General features: G+C 45.7%; 1 protein-coding gene across 1 annotated transcript in view; it reads right to left on the bottom strand.

The window, feature by feature from the left end:
- Window positions 1-17,831, bottom strand: part of CUL9 (cullin 9) — a 751,325-nt gene that overhangs the window by 519,239 nt on the left and 214,255 nt on the right. The window contains exon 11 of the mRNA XM_085610160.1: window positions 14,389-14,579. Within this exon, the coding sequence (XP_085466286.1) occupies window positions 14,389-14,579 (191 nt within the window). The remainder of the gene's footprint in view (window positions 1-14,388; window positions 14,580-17,831) is intronic.

The raw sequence follows: 17,831 nt of genomic DNA, 5'->3' as shown, positions 1-17,831 counted from the left end.
TCAGTGATAAAGGCAAGTCTACATTTAGAGCTTCCCGTCATTCCTACTTCATCTGTGGTCACACCGCATATATACGCCTACCCCTAGATTGGGATGGTACCTGTTACATTGCATTCCTTCTGCCACCTGTTTTCCTAGCCCCTCCTGATTACCATAGAAATACCAATCTAGTACACCATAGACCCCAGAGAGATATCCCGATTGTTGACTACACCGAAACAGCATGGGAACAATATACAGACTTCAATAAAGGTCTCTTTCCTTACATAGGTGTTGTCTCAAACAGTAAACTGATACGTAGATTAACCAGAACCCTTGAAGCAGTAGTGAATGAAACTACCTCTGCCCTAGGCAACTTAACAGAGGAGCAGTCTGCGATGCGGATTGTTGTTCTTCAAAATCGTCTTGTCCTTGACGTCATCCTAGCAGATAGGGGCGGAGCTTGTAGGGTCATCGGATCAAGTTGCTGTGTTTTCATCCCAGAAAACGCGCCATCCGTATATAAAGCTATAACTCGTCTTCACAAGATTGCAAACTAGATACATCAGAATGCAGGCAATTGGACATGGTCCGGTTGGTTCTGGAGCGTGTTGTCAGCCTGGGGATGGAAAGTCCTATCCTTCCTAGGTATTGGCCTTCTCATAGTATTCAGTTGCTGCCTATGTCTACAATGTGGACCAGCGATTTGCGGCCTGTGTGCCACATCGTGTATTCCACGTTCAAGTTTTCATTAAAGATCCCGGAAGAAGAAAGAAGAGCAAATGATGTTACATGAACAGATTGATGGATTCCTGAAGATCGATATTTCATGAGGGTCCGTAGGGGACAAGGAGGGAATGAGGAAATATGAATTTTTATGGTCAATTGTGTCCCCTATCTAGACCCCAACGGCTCCATGTACATGCTACAAGTACATGTATGTTCCCTCCACTTCAAGCTATGAAGACGCAAATACAATTGTGTCCAACGTTAATATGTACTCTTTCATATCTGCCATGAATGGGCCAGATATTCCGTTCCTAAGTATGCCTTGCCACCGTCTTTATATGGTATACTTTTCACGTTTTCCAGCTCTGGCAAGGTAGGCCCTGAATTCTGCCATCGAGCTTTTTCCTGCTTCTGCCTCTGAATGCTCCAGCCTGGACCTGCATCTGTATCCATGAACTTTGTCTTACTTCCTGCGCGGCTAACGGTGCCTAGCCCGGCCTGTTGCCTGCCAAAACTGTATTCAGCCTTCAAGTTATCTGTTCCGCTCCTCAAGAAATACATTCCTGTCTAGTAGCTTAGGTAAACATCCCTCTAGCTGCAGAGCAAAGGGCCCGGCCTTACTGTCTCCGTGCAAGTAATTCATGACTCTCGTTACCATGGTAGGCCCATGCCCCCTCGCATCTCATGTAGACACTTAGACGCTTGTACACGCACTAGCAGTCAGTATAGAATAGGATCTGTCCGAGAAGACCTTTCCTTCCAGATAATATAGTTCCTTAAACACAAGATATTAGATATGTTTTAGGACTAGGTTGTCCTGACACCCCAGACTTCTGTCTCCTCATGTAGGGCTAAATGTCAAATTCCCTTCACCCTCTAGTTACACGTCAATCACACGTCATGCGGCTGCGCGCGCATCTCTGCCATGTATTTCTGCTGACTTTGCAGGATTCTCTCATGGATCCACCCACTTGTGTCATCATCATAGTGACGTTTTTAGTATACGCCTCTATGCACGCCTATTGTAACGCCATTTCTATTACGTATGTGTATTCTTATCAGCTGTTACGCCTCCTGCATCTGTCTTTACTGTAATGCATTACTATATATGCTTTAACCTGTCAATAATGTATTGCTGATCCCTTCCTGAACCTTCGTGGTGACGGAACTCGATTGCCTGGTTCGAACCATCATTCCTTTGTAAGGAATAAATTCCCTATTATACCCTCGAATACCACGGATTCTGCCTCTTATTTTTACTGAGTTATTCATATTGTATTTTACCGCATAAATTAAGTCTAGGTAATTTAAATTTACCACAGATAGACTCAATAGATCAGCTCTGAAGTGCAAACCAGCGACAGAGTATATAAAAATGACAGTGTCAAAATCTCTGACCAGTTCGTTATAGATGTTATAAATTTTTCTTCCATTCCATCTTATAAAAATCTCATACATACCCTTCAATTCAAACGAGCTATCTCCTTTTTTTCCCCCTTGCTTCCCCCTTACCCCCTGTGCACCCCTCACACCCTTCAGGCGTTTCCCTCCCTGTGAGCGTGAAGGAGTAACCCACTTCTCCTCCCGTCCCCTTCCCCCCTGGTGAATATTGGGTGCCATGTTGCTGCACCCCCTCCCCTTGTGTGCTTCCGCTGTTTGAGGCTGTATAGCCCCTTCCACCCTGGTGATACTCGACCCCCATTATGCTTTATTTTAAGAGCACTCACATTCCTTGTTATTAAATTTATCACTAATATATATATATATATATATATATATATATACACACACACACACACATACATATATCTATATATACATACATACACACACTTTTTTTTCTCCCCCTACCCATATTTCTTGGTCTCTCTCAAGCATCCTGCCTTAACTCGAAATCTGTTGAAGTAGTTCTTGCGCTTTTGAGACACTGTCAAAAATATAGAATTTTCCTTTTGCAAGAACCTTCAGTTTTGATTGCTGAAAAATGGTGCCTGTGCTCCCTTGGATTTGAACATCTCAATCATTCTTACGAATTCATGTCTCTTAGCTGACATGTCCAAGAAGATTTTGAAATTCGGAACTTCTTGCGTCGATAATCTTCTTTTTGCAATAGCTTTAGTGAGAATCTTCTCCTTCACTCTAAAATCCGCGAAATTCAATAAGATAGTACGGGGGGATTTCGCATTAGGAGGTCTCTGAAATGGAACTCTGTGGGCTCTTGTGATGGTCCGGTCACCCTCAAGCTCTGGAATTGCCTTCTTCAAAGAGTCTCGACCCACTCACATACGTTTGGACCTTCAAAGGTTTCTGGCACACCTACCAGGCGCAAATTAGAACGTCTATTAAAATTCTCCATGTCTTGTAACTTAGATTCAAGAATTTCTGTGTTATGCCTGAATTGGGCTAATTCCTGTTCATAGGTTGAGGTTTTATCTTCCAGAGTGGAGACATGTTCTTCCACTTCATCTGATCGTTCCGGAATTGTACCCATTGATTCTTCTATCTGGGAGAGCCTGTCATGCAATGAAGCAATTTCTACCGCTTGTGAGATCTGAAGCTCTTTAATTTCAGACAGAATAATTTCAAACATATTCTGAATAGCAGGATCAGTTTCTTTCGAGTTCCTCGAGACTTCACAATTGCCATTGCTCTGAGGATTCGGAATTGCAAGCTGTTGTTGATTTGTCGGTCTATCTACATCTTCTGGTTGAAGAGTACCAGAAGATGTAGGAATAGAAGCTTGCGGTGCCAAGGTTTGGAACATGGTTGTGGCCTGGCTGACTGGAGTAGCAGGAGTAGCTGGAGCCGCAGCTGTTGTAGTTGTAAAGTGGGACTTCGAGAATAGCGGGAACTGCTTGCAACAGACTGGGGTGGAGAAAGACTCTGTAACTGGCATTTTCTGGAAGGAGGCAGTACTGGTCTGTTCTTCTTCTGGCCTTAACTCAGGAGAGCTCTGTATCTGGAATTGAAAAGTCTCCGACGCTTCCTGGCTGGTGCCATTAATCGCTTTTCCTGGCATTGCGATCTGTCCTACAGGGGACTGTGCTTTCTCCTGTGCAATCAGTTGTTGGACTTTCAAGTCCATTCTTTGTTGGGAGTTCCGCAAAGTACGTGTACTGCCTGCTGTTTTCTCTTTTTTCTCTGCGCCTGGCTTGGTACGTGACTTTCTTTGTGTTTCTGACTGCTCATTGCTTGTTTTGGCACCTGCTGTGGGGTTTGTGGTTGCTTTCCTTTGTTTTACTGGGCGCATACTTCTGTGCCTCGCACCCTCTTCCCCCTCACCCAATTCTTCAAATCCTGTGTTTTCTCTTAGCTTCTTCTTGCATTTAGTTACACCCACCTATTTTTTTCCAAATCGGTAATGCTTTGAGATATAAGGTAAAGAACCCGTCCTCTGCTTTTTTTTTTTTGCTTTTTTTTTTCCAGCCCTTTCCCCCTTCTTTAATTCGTCCTCGTTCACCAATCCGATTTCTTCACCTACCAACAGCTGTAGTTTCTATTGCTCACCTTCTTCCCATTACATGCCACCTCTCAATCGTCCCTGCTCCTGCTTTCTGCTCCAGATCCATCTACAGCGTCAAGTCCTCATCTTGTGCAGATCCGCCCAGTCTCCACTCTGCTCCGCGTCTCCACTGCACGAAGCTCCAACCAGCACTCCGACCAACACCACTGCCGGTTGTAAGATGTAAAAAGCAGTTTCTGTGTGGCATTTACTCATTGCACTCGCACTTCGTTTCCTCTTCGTTTTCCGCCTGCTGGGTCCGCTGGAGCCGCGAATCACTCAACATGCCGGAAAAAGAACGCCGAGAGCCGTGGGAGTCCCGATCATCCGTTCGCTCCCTCACAGCTCACTGCATCGATGTTTCCTTGGGGCTGGGCCTCACCAGGTGGAGCGCACTAGCCGCGACGCATGTGGGTAGCGTCCGCGGTCGCCTCCTGCTCCTGCCAACAGTTGGCTTGTTGTCCCACAAGAACATAAGACATGCACATAAACAATCAAAACACCAGCCCTTTTATTGACCTTGCAAAGCAGCCCATCTGGCACTGCCTAATTGCCTTATAGGCAAAGCCAATGGAATTATGCGGCAGTATTGAATAAATTATGCGGCAAAAAAGCCAAATTATGCAGTATAATGTGGCACATTTTGTAATAGTATTACTTCATTATTTAGTCAGGTCGAACACTAAAATTAAGGCTGCTATATTAAATATGTTACCGCTTGAACAGTACTTCAGTAAAACAAGATTTCGCGCTTGCCCTGTATTTACAGTAAGCCTGTACTTTTTCATACCCAGAAACTATAGTCTGAGCTATTTTTAAAAAAAAGGGCCTGTGGGACTACACCCCTTCCTGGCTTCTTGGATTTTCTTTTATTGCTTATACATGCTACTGCTGGGATATATTTTACAAAAAACATTATTAAGAAACAATGTTATTTGCAACCACATTAACTCTAAGTTTTACTAATGCGAGACCGATTGCATTGCAAATGCTGGTTTATGTGCTCATCTGGGAGATACTGGAGGAGCTTCCCCATTTCATCCCAGTGGGTGCAGTGGTAGCGGCAGAGCGAACCAATCCAACTGGCGATGCGTCACTGATTGGCTGACTGCGCTGCAACTCTTACCTGCGGGGGTGATACATTTCCTCTCCTTATAACATGGAGGGGTGTCACCGGTGCCCTGTGAGTTCGCTCTTGTTGGCGGTGTGTACCACCAAAGAGTCTGGGGTACTCAGCTCCGAATGTAGACGGGGTCAGTTGAGGACGCTTTATACTTTTCAACAGAGAAGTAATAAACCTGGCTCTTGAAAGGTATCAGGGGCTGGTCGCAGCCTGCCCTTGCGCATTGGCAAATATTAGGATACAACGGTGGGTGGTGAAAAGGGTTTCAAAAAGGAAATCCTCTTCTATGGTGTCAACATGCATGTAGACCTTGTGGTACGAAGTGGTCCCATCGACCAGCTTGTGGGATCATCAGGGGATAATGCCCCAGCTGAGTATAGGTCGGGATCAGTGTCCCCTGGAATGTCCATGTAATGAGAGTCCAAGGCGTTACCATGTGGGGGTGTATTGCGAATACTCCCCTCCCCTCGTGTTCCCCTGTGTCTGCGTGCGGTGACCCCTGAGGTGTATATGAGGGGGAGTCAGGTGGTAAATCAGGCAGGGGTGAAGAATGCCGTGGTGTCTGTGGAGACGAAGGAGGTGGTGGTGGTAGCTCAATGTCCGGCATAGGGCTGGTGGCCTTGACCGACTTCTTTCTATGTTTTGTCGGAAAGGGCAAGTTGAGGGACTCTTTGATACTCAAATGGCGTTTGGGGCTGTCACTGGTGGACGGGTGAGGATGCGGCCCATGTGTGGGTGAATCACAATGTGCCATTGCCGATCTCATCCTGCAGATTTTGCAGGACCAGTCCAACATTTGTTAGTGCTGAGGTTTTCGGGGCCAACTCTGAAGACTTCGGGACCAGTGTCTATTTCGGCTTAGACACCAAGGGCTGTGGCTCCAATGGGTGGGTCGGTGCCGAGACTGGACCAAGTAATGCCAAAGAAGCAGTCTCCGGTGGTTTCTTCAGCGCCAAGCCGAGGCCACCTATGGCGTCCAAAACAGAAGTTCGGAGCAGACCATGGCTCTAAGGAAGTGGTGGCCCAGATGCATTGCTCCGCGCATGGTGATGCCCCACGAGGTCCTGGATGCGGAAGAGGTCTGGGGTACCTTCGTCTCTACGAGACACCTTGAGGTGACGTGCCCAACAGTCGAGGAGAGTCTTTTTTGAGTCAAAGGAGCGGCAGACAGCTTTGCCCTGCTCGGGCGAGAGGCAGAGATTACAGACCTGGTGGAGATCCGTCCAAAGGTATTTTATGTGACGGCGAGGACAGTATCTGAAGGGCATCCGTTCCATCACAGTCAAGGTGTTGTCGGGAAGCGGAGGAGGTGATAGGGAGGCCCCATGAGAGGCTGAGGATGACTGGAGAGTCGCACGGAGTGATGGAGTCAAGACGTTTACCCAAGACAGTAGTTCAAGGAAAGTGAATGGAAAACAATACCGATAGAAGGAGAGGAACCGTGAAGTCCGAAAAGAGCAAAGACTGTGTCAAGCTGGAGCATACGTAAGACCCAGATGGTGGAAAGAAAACAATCTATAATGGAGTCGATACCCATTCACATTACCAACAAGAGGAGGAGTCACAATACCTTGTGAATCAAAAGACTTCTTCGAAGAAAAGCAGCTTGCACGCATCTGGGCCCAACACTAGATGGCAGGTGTATGCAGAGCATGTGTATCTAAGTCCATACATGCCTGAAACAGGAAGTTCTGTGCCGAGGGGTCATTTCACACCACCTCAGAACAACAGCAGGTAAGGAAGTTCTTGCCCAGTGGCTTCAGATACCTGCAGTATAATGATAGGAAAGGAAGTTCTTACCTGGCGTGTCACTTCATCTACCCTCAGTACAATAGCAGGGAAGGAAGTTTTTACCGGGAGAGCTCACTTAATTTGCCTGCAGTACAACGAGGGATTGATCTTCCTTGTACTCCCATAATCCTTCAGATAACTTCATCTGCCTTCAGGACAATGAGAGGGAAGAAAGTTTTTAATCAGCGGCTTATTTCATCTACCCTCAGTGGAACGAGAGCGAAGACATTTCTCATCCAGTGGCCCACTTCATCTGCCTTCAGAAGAATGATAGTGAAGAAAGACTATCTGTCAGCTCACTTAATTCACAATCAGCGGAATGAGAGGGAGGGTAGTTCCTACCCTGCGGCTCACTTCATTTATCCTCTGTGGATGCAACAGAGAGAGCAGGAAGCACTTAATTGGCAGCCCTCCACTTCTACCCTTGGTGGACGCAATGGATTGAGAAGCAGAAAACATTATCTAACAGGTCATTTCATCAACTCTCAGTGGCCACAGCACAGAATACATAAAGCTTCCAACAGGCAACTCACTTCATTTAGCCTCCAATGCCCTTGGTGGTACAAGTCAAAAATGTTCTGAGAGTACAGTACGGTGGAAGAGGTGTGACGCAGCAGCCAGGGCGGCTGACTCGGGAACCCGGGGGCTCACGGTTCGAGCACCGGCGGCAGATTAGCCCAGCACCATGTGACTCTGGGAAATAGCTCACTTAATCTTCCCAACAGCCCCCAGCACCTTCACGCCCTCAGGTACTTGTTTGCACTTTACAAGTACTGGACATTTATTTATTTACTTTATTTGAAAGTTTTATAGAGCGCGAACAAGATCCTAAACGGATATCAGAGCGCTATACAGTCAATAAAGTTACTATACAACAAATAGATGTCAAACAAAGCACATATACAAAGCATCTTGTAGAAGCAAAGCAATCAGGAGAAATGCATAACTATCCTGTAGTGTTCGACAGCGGGAAGAAAAACATTTCTAGGTTGCTGAGATGGTCCATTATCACAATATAGATAGGGGCACGGATGTGATTGTACTCGGGATATCTATAGTCCATACTCAAGTGAATTTGGCCATGAAGATCGATTTTACCTCCTTTTTGAAAGAAGCAGTGGAGGGGTTAAGTCTGGTTTCAGGAGGTAAGGCATTCCAGATTCTGGGAGCCATCCCAGAGAAGGATCTGTTATATGTTTTCTTCTTATGGAACCTTTGTGGTTTCAGTAGTAGGTTATCTGCAATTCTTGAAGATCTGATCCCACCAGAGATCGTCAGTTTCAGTGCCAGATAGGTGGGTGCATTGTGATGCATGGTTTTGTGCGTCATACACGCTATTTTCAGATGAATTCTGGCTTCCAGAGGTAGCCAGTTCAAGGACTGTAGATCCGGGGAGATGTGGGAACTTCTTTTAGAGCCAGTGATGAGTCTCGCTGTAGAATTGATAGAAGCTCTTAACGGTGCAGTTGATACTTTGGGTAGGCCACAAACAGATAATACCGTATTTCAGTCTAGGTATAACTAGAGCTTGTACTGCCTGCTTGAAGTCGTTGGGTGGTAGGAAAGGTTTAAGTTTCCTTAGTGTGTTTATCTGGAAGTTTGCTCCCTTTGTAGCAATGCTGATGTGTTTTTGCATATTGAGGTTACTGTCAAGAGTAATTCTGAGTGATTTCACTGAGTCCACGATGGTAGGTTGAACTTTGAGTGCCGTAAGGTCTTTAATCCAATCTTGCATTATGGGGACTTGGGCGGGTGGAGCTATAAGAAGGAATTCTGTTTTTAGGGCATTCAATTTGAGATGGTATTCTGCAAGCCAGGTTTGTGTGTTCCTAAGCGTTGTATTAAGCAATTTGATGTCTTCTAAGGTGTGGATCTTGAGGTATAGTTGCGTGTCGTCGGCGTACATGTGATATTGTACGTTAGATGCGTGTAGAATTTCGGTGAGTGATTCCATGAAGAGGTTAAACAATGTCGGGTAAAGTGAAGACCCTTGTAGGACTCCTAGAGTTACTGGGACGGGTTTGGACAAGGAGTTATTGACCTTGAATTGTTGTGTCTGATTATGGAGAAATGAGGTAAACCAGTTTAGCACTGCTCCCGACAATCCCATTCTATGTTCCAGGAGGTCTAACAGGTTCTCGTGTTTGACCGTATCAAAGGCTGAGGAGAGGTCTAGTAGGATGAGTAAGCAGGATCCATTTTGATCAAGGATTTGTAACGCATCGTCAATTATGTGTGTCATGGCCGATTCAGTGCTATGACCTGCTCGGAAGCCTGATTGGTGTTTGTTAAGGAGGTCAAAGTGATCAATATGCCTCGTCAATTGGAGGTGAACACATTTTTCCAATAATTTGGTAAGGTAGGAATGTTGGAAATAGGGCGATAGTTGTTTGAGTCCGTAGGGTCGGCCGTGGGCTTCTTTAGAATGGGTGATACCTGGCCAACTTTGAGGGTGTCTGGGATGCAGCCTTGTTGAAGTGAGCTGTTTATGATCTTGCTCCAGTGAGGCAGAAGCAGAGGAGTAAGGTCTTTGACGGCATTAGTGGGGAGAGGATCGGTGAAGTGGTTGGCAGGGTTCAGGGCACCGAGTATTTTGCCTATGGTTTCTTCAGAATAGGTGTTAAAGGAAGACCAGGCTGCGTCATTTTTTAGGTCAAGCTTTGAAGGGATTTGGTATGAAGCAATTGGAAATGCTGGGGTATTTGTGTGCGGTCCCACGTGTAGGGTTAGATCGGAGGTCCTTTTTGATGGTGTCAGTCTTCTGGGTGAAGAAGACGGAGAATTCTTCAAAGTTTGGTTGCGGGCATGATGAGTCTTGTGGACGTTGTGGTGCATCCTTGGATTGGGTTTTGATTAATTCAAAAAGTTTTTTGGGGCAGTTTCTTGCTTGGTCTAGTTGGAGGCTGAAGAAGTCAGCCTTGGTGTGCTTGATCTTTCAGTAATATGCATTTCTCTTTGTCCTAAGGATCTTGAGGTGGTTGGCGGATGGAACAGATCTCCATGTGCGCTCAGATGTTCTGAGCAAATGTCTGTCCTCATTAAGTATTCCATTGTACCAGGGCTTAAAGAGTCTTTTATGGAGACTCTGTGAGAAAGTGCCATCTTTCTTGCATGGTATGCCCCCACTTTTTGCTGAATTGCTGAATGTACTTTGACTGAGTGTGCCCTGGACTCCTGCCAATCAGGTGCCCAGGGCCTATGTTCCTTCCCTAAACAAAAACCTCAAAACCAAATTGGCAAACCCTGGCCACATGTCAGCCCCTGGTAAGTGGTACCCTAGGTACTCAGGGCCTTGTGACCAGGGAAGGCCTCTAAGGGCTGCAGCACTCATTGTGCCACCCTTAGAGGCCCTGTACCCTAACACCCATACACTGCCCTGGCAGGCTGACTGTCTGGGTACAAGACAAAACAGAGAGACAACATGGCACACATCCCTGTGTGCCATGCCCACAACCTACACTGCCCTGGCATACATCAGCCACCCCTCTAGCTGGGTGCCCTATGCCAGTGGTGTGGGCACAGTGGCAGGAGCCCTGTGCCCCTACAGTAACCAGGTCCATTGCTGGGCCCTGTAAGTGCAGTGCTGCCATTTAAAAGTACATGGTGCTGGGAGCTTGTCAAACACGAACTCCACAGCACCATAATGGCAGCACTGAAGACTAAGAAGTTTGGTATCAAACTGCTCAGCACATTAAATCCACACTGAGGCCAGTGTGGGATTTAATGTACCAAGCACCACAGAGGGCATCTCAGAGAGCCCCCTGAAACCTAACCTACAATCCACGTCTGTTCTGAGGCTGCCTAGGCTGCCACACAGCAGACATGTTGCTGGATCCCTGGGTAGGAGAGCCCCTGCTCTCCTGGGTCTGCAACAATGCACATCCTGGGCGAGGTGCTAAATCTCCTCCCCCCAGGATGGGCAGGGGGAAGCTTCAAAGGCATGCCGCCTCTGTGAGCTTCCCCAGGCAACTGCAACCCCCCACTCTGGCGGGAAGCTTGGCTGGAAACCCCAAATAAGGACATGGGATGTGCCATCCTGCCAACACCAACCCTCAGGTGGGGGAGGCGAGGTGAAGCACATCCCCGGGCTCTCGCCATCTTGAAGATGGGGAGCCCTGCCCAATCAGGATGAGGCTACTGGCCCCCTCCCACAGGAGAGAGGCAGGATAGGGGGTGTACCCACCCCAGGACAGGGACCCATTGGTCCCTGCCCTTCACCTACCTGTAACGCCACTAAATCTAGTATTTAGGGGCACCCTGAACCTTCCTTCCCCAGATTCCAAAATCCGAAGAAGAGCTAAAAGAAAGAAGACCTGCCCTGCAGCTGCTAAGAAGAGGAAGACACCAACTGCTTTGGCCCCAGCCCTACCGGCCTGTCGACCCTCGAACCTGCTCCTGCTCCAACCCGGCATCTCTTGTGGCCAGCAACCTCACAAACCCCGGAGGACCGCTACCTTTTGACTCTAAACCCCTGGGACTCACATGAGTAGAGGCTCTACTCAAAATCTACTTCTAATCCCTGGCAGCAGCCCGGAACCGCGAACCGAGCACACTCTGCACCAGCCAAGGCTGGCCTGTGCCGGAGTGAACAAAGACCATGAGGACGACGCCATGGCGACTGTGACCCCGAGTCTGGCACCCAAGGACCTCCCTCGACACTTCTGAAGAAGCCTGCAGCCTCAGAACAAGGTGCCCCCCCCAACCGCGATCAACAAAGGGTAAGATTTCCAGACACCAAAAGGCACCCCTGCACCCGGCAGCCCCCTGTGCCCAATCCCAGGGTACCTACCTATCCTCCAACTACCCAACTTACCTCTCGAAGTGGTGGTGGAACCTGAAGAATCTTCGTCCCCGAGCTTGCAGTCTTTTTCTAAACCGAGATTTCCCATTGAAATCAATTGAGCGCCCGAAGGCTCAAAAGCAACCCTGCACCCAGCCGCCCGAGTGGCCCTGGCAGTGCAACCTCTACACCTATCTACTTCCCCACTTGCCCTGAGTAAGTGACCAGGAGCCCAGCTCCCACAGCCGAGTGGCCTGCTAGTCAGCAGCCACCAACCAAGGCCCCCCTACCTCTCGTAGTATAACATTGGGCCTAACTCTCGCTGCACCCGGCCGCCTTTGTGCCGCTGAGGGTGAACCAACTGTACCTACCTGACCTTGGGAGACCCCTGAGTCTATGCCCAGAACCTTAACTCTGCCAGTCGAGTACTTACCTTTAAACAGATAACTCCATTTTCTCCATAGGGTAACATTGACTGGCTTTTTCCTGAAATTTCTTCTAAGTGTTGACTTTTCAAAACTTAAAAAATTCACCAAAAATCAGCAGAGTAACGAAACCGAAAATACTCACCTGCTCTTAGGTGAGCTCCCAGTGCTGGATCTTGGTGCCCAGCACGGACTCTGAAAAATACTTACAACTGTACTTGCCAGTAACCCAATTTTCTTCCATAGGAAATCATTGACTGTTTTTTCTGTGAAATTTCTTCTAAGTGTCAATTTCTGCAATCTTTAAATATTCTTTAAAAATCGTATAATATCTGAAAACGTAATAACTTACCTGTTTTGGATAAAGGTCCCAGTACTGAGTCTAGGCACCCAGTACTGGATTACAAAAGTAACAAGAACATACTATACCTGCAACTTGAATGTTCTGCCATAGGGAATCATTGAATGTTTTCTATGAAATATTTTCTAAGTGTCAGCTTTTAAAATAGCAAAATATTGTCTAAAAATCAGCACAGTAATTAAGTTGACTTTTCTCACTTGATTCCAAGTACTGACCCAGGACTGAATCTAGGATCCAGTCCTGGAATTCCAAAAGTAATCCTAAAAGTAATCTGTTGCAAATAACTTGAAACTTCCATTGAACTCAATGCATTATTGTGTTTAAAATAGTGTTGCCTATTGCAACCACTTGTAACTGTTTACAAAAGTCAATTGCCTGTTGCAAAAGTATTTATATAAAGCATCTCGTTCTGAGAAAGTATATTTTAATACCTATTGTTGGTTCTAAAATAACACAAGCATATATTTTTTATATATAAGCCATTGGCCTAGAGTTCAGTTATTGAGTGTGTGAGACCATTTGCTGACTGAGTGTGTGCAACAAATGCTTTACACTGTGCTCTGATACTGCCTTACTGCTCGACCAAGCTACCACTTTAGAGAGTAAGGTTCTATCTAACTTTAGCCTCTGCCAAACCTCGGGGGACTGTGGACCCTGTGCACACTGTACCTATTTGAGAACAGTATATACAAAGCCACTTTCTTACAGACCTGACTCTGTACACCCTGTACCTATTTGGGAACAGTATATACAGAGCCACTTTCTCACAGACTCTCTTTAGTTTAAGACGTGCAACCTCATTTATTATCGCGGTCATGTCGTAGAGGTAATGATTGGTGAGATCATGTACTTCGGAAGACCCTGCAGGGGGCCGAAGTAGGTTGTAACCGGGGGATGGCAAAGTGTTAGGGTTGATTTTTTTCAGGTCTCTTTTCCATATTTTAGTTTTTGTGGATTGCGCCGAGTTACATTTCACCATTTCCTTGATGTAGAAGGTAATAATATGATGGTCTGACAAGTCAGAGGGTTGGATCGACTGGATCTGAATGGAATCGGTTTTAGAGATTATTAAATCCAAGATTGAACCTTTATCGTGTGTAGGGTTGATACATATTTGGGTTAGATCAAGGTCATCTAGGAAGTTTTTGAGACTATTAACCACTGTGTCATTGTGATCGTTCCAATGTAGATTGAAGTCTCCAAGGAATATTTGGGTGTTTTGGCGCCCCATATTCGTTGATACCATATCCATGTTTTGTTCAGTGAAGGCTAGGTCCTCACCAGGTGGATGATAGATGGTGTGTATAGAACATAATGGTTTGCCATTGCTGATGATGTCGAGGCATAAGTATTCGCAAGAGGGGAATACAGGGGATATGCCTTTGTTTACGGACATTTACAATTACATGTCGATAATGAAGCAAGCAACTAGAGTGGTCACTTCTTCCAGTCTAAAATCAGCCTGCCAGTCAAAAGAGTACAACTATGCTGTAGGATCAGTTTTTACAAAATAGAAACATCACATTTAGCAGCAAGATTGTTTGAATTCAATTTTCTTAAGTTCAAGTGAGGAATGTGTGAGGAATAGTCAATTAACTATAAATCAAAGACTGAACGCCCACAAACAAAGCACACATTTGGTATCTATCTGCAGGAGTGTTTACTAACAGCAATGCTTTCGGTGTCATCTGCTCTTACCCAGGGGTTGTCAACATCGTCTTGACGGCAGCTGGAATCACGGCGAGTAGGTTATCGGAGCTAATGCCGGCTGCAGAGCCAATACTGGCGAAGATCTCCCGCATCACCTGAGCATCCGAATGGCTGAGGCTGTACGATTTCGCAGAACCTTCTAGTTGGCTATTGCCAACCCCAGTCAACACCTTCAAGACCTGAGAAACAGTAATCCAGACCATAAAAGCCATGCACAGAGTCCCCAAATGTATCACTTCATTCTAAAGACAATAATAGAAATAGGAAGGAGAAGTAACTAGAGAAAAGTAGAAGCATAAACAGCAAGGATGGGCGACAGTTCAGGCCATTCAGTGGAAGAATTTTCAACCTAGCCAGAGAGCAACAGAGCACTACATGTACGCACCAGACAATCTCAGGCAGCGAGAGGTTTAAAGTTTAAGTACATGGCACCAAAGACGGCAATAGAACAAAGGAAGATAGAGAGCCAGGATCTGCAGCATGTCCAGGAGAACAAAGACGGTGATGGCCTTTTATTGATAGATTACATGCTCCTAGAGGACATTTGTTTTCAAATTATTCCTCTTTTCTGCAGAACGCCCCTCCCAGAATTTCTGTAAACTGGAGGGGGGGTGTTCTTTGTATGTGATGAAGCTTCTCAAGATGATGCAGGCCTGGAATAGCAGCCAGTTAATGTTCCTTAGAATATGTGGTATAAAGCAGCCTGAAGGATTATGGGGGTACAAGGAAGATTTCAACATGCCTACAAGCAAGATATTTCTACCATGCCAGCATGTCTTTTCAGATACAAGACTGAGCTGATATTGAGGAAAAGTAGATTTAGTTTCATTACAAGCTGTAGGTCAATCAAATCCATGCACTTGTTGTGGGTCAGACAGTCTCGAGCTGGGTTTGGTTGCTGGAGTAGGAGTGGGAGATGAACAGATTTCCGGTAGAGAGCACTTTCAGACGGCTGAGCTAATGTAGCTGGAGGACAGCATTTTTTCTTTTTTGCCAATAAAGGCCAGATGATTAGTGCAATCCTTTAGGTCATCTGAGGTCTCAGTCTTGGGGCAGTTTTGAAGCAGGCCTTGTCTCAATCAGGTGTCAGTGCTGAGGAGAGGTACTGGTGCTCAAGTGATGGATATGAGGATGGTCTGCTTTAGGTGGGTGTATCTAGAGGTAAGGTGTGAGTGCTCTCCTAGTCATGGATGTGAGGATGGCCTAGGCGTATCTTGAGGTGAAGTGAGAGTGTTGTGTGCAGATTTAGATTCCGTATATAGGTTTTCCGATTTATGTCCTTATATAGGTACAATTCACATTGTTCTTATTTGGACATAGAAATCCGGCTCTTTTTTAGACATTGTCCGTATAAACCAAATACAGGCATGGCCACCTACATCCATCCATCCACGTCACAACGAATTCTTGGAAAACCAGACCCTTAAGCCTTTAGGAATTTCCCTCAGCTTGAATATTGATTTCTCCAAGAACTCATTAAGTATGCATGAACATCTATTCCTTAGGGGTTCATTCATGACGTTCCTCTGCCCGACTTTTACGTCAATACTGACATTCCTAGACACCTTCAAGATATAAATATACCAGCACTTGCCCTGGCAAATTGCGGTTCCAGGAGCATTCGATCCAACCCAGACTACGCGGTTTGCCACGGCATGTTCGGAAGGAGATCGAGTTCCAGCCTGATGCACTGACCGGACGCTGCCATCCTCCTCGCAGAGAATCCAGCTCCAGTGCTCTCGGACTTCCCTTGCGGGGGGTTAGACTATAGAGTCCAGAAAAGAGATTCCATCCTCTCTCATTTTAAGGTATGGAGCCGATTAGAACTTACGAGAAACTTTTGGCAACTCTTGGCTAAACTAAAATATAACTAGCTATACCTTAGAAATGACACCTACTTCAAACCTTGTACTGCACTTAGGTTAGGTACACTGGGGTAGAACAATTTAGAAGCATCAGATGAGTATCACATTTTAGCTTATGTTTAGCTAGTGACCTCTGAGTTAGCTGGCACACACAAGTAATTAAGTTTAATATACTCGATAGAGACATACCGACCTTAGTCCTATGTCAAATCTATACTGTATGTTGTTCCAATGCGCAGAGCCTATCAGGGATATAGGAACTACACTACATGGCGCCCAACGGTTTGGTAAAGCACTAATTTAACGCTAGATACTGAAGTAACGCAGTCGTGCTTTTCTTATTGACCCTCTACTCATAAAACTCCATAAGACGTCTGGAGTGGGTAGGGATAATATCCGCCATAGCTGAGTAGGACGAAAGTCCATTGTATTAGCGGTTTTGTTCAATGTTGAAGGATACAGTGTTCAAAAATATTGTGCACCTTATCTTTGTTTCCTTGAAACTTGCTCTGCAATTTTTCATTAAACAATGTCCGACACCGGATATGTTGTCATTGACAACGGTACAGCTGCGGCTGACCTTACAGGTCTTAATGAAGACGAGGTGGGTGTTATATTCATCCCACCAAATTTAAGGAGAGCCATCACTCTAAAACTTATAAAACATGGTCTGACACCAAGAGGTGGTAGAGCAGTTTTTGTGATAGAGGCACATGAATCTCACCAGACAGAGGTATTCTATTGATGGATAGTATTCCCAGAATCAAATCCAGTTAACACATATGTTTCACTTCTACAAATATGAACCACCTGAGGAATATATTCCTTTCGAGGATATTGAAATTCCACTCACATACCAGGAGCATGAGCTCTGGTTTAAAGGCACCCTAAAACATTACGATCACATTACCATGCTCAGTCCACTAGGTAGACCAGGAGCAACATGGCCAATTTTAGCCGGCTACACACCTGACCCTGACATTGAATCAATGTCGAACGAGGAATTACTTAATAACATACAAAAGCTAATAGAAATATACACGTTTAAACTACAACTGTCTGAAAGTCCTGATAAGGTCTTTCCTAAAAACATTCCTACCTCTTCTAAAAAGAAGTGGGAAAATAGTAAACAGAATTCCAAAGATAAGCGTTCTCATTCCCGAGGCAGGTCTCCTCCACAGAAGGAGCCCTCTGAAAGGAGGTACAACCTCAGGAATAGGGATAATTTGAGAAAACCGGACAGATATCAAGATAATGATGCACGTTCCTCTCGTACCATTCAGATATCGTCACAGACATCCGAAAGAAGAGCACGGTCAGAAAACAAGGAAGAACGCATGAAGTCCAAAGACGATTAACACGTTCAGAAAAATAAAGCAAAACCTCAATTCTCCAAGAAAAAGGTAGCAGGTCTGAAAATCAGACATGCCGAGAATGCTGAGAACTCAACTAAGAACGGAGAATGGGCCCAGACCATTTTGGACAGTGCAGCAGAAGTTACAATAGCTCGCCAGAACCTGAAGGGACTTCTGGAGAAAGTGGACTTGAATGAAGACATACAAGTTG

This window comes from Triturus cristatus, chromosome 6 (assembly GCF_964204655.1).
Source record: "Triturus cristatus chromosome 6, aTriCri1.1, whole genome shotgun sequence".
NCBI classification, from domain to species: domain Eukaryota; kingdom Metazoa; phylum Chordata; class Amphibia; order Caudata; family Salamandridae; genus Triturus; species Triturus cristatus.
Note: the sequence above shows the minus strand (reverse complement) of the source record. Positions and strands in the feature narration are given on the sequence as shown.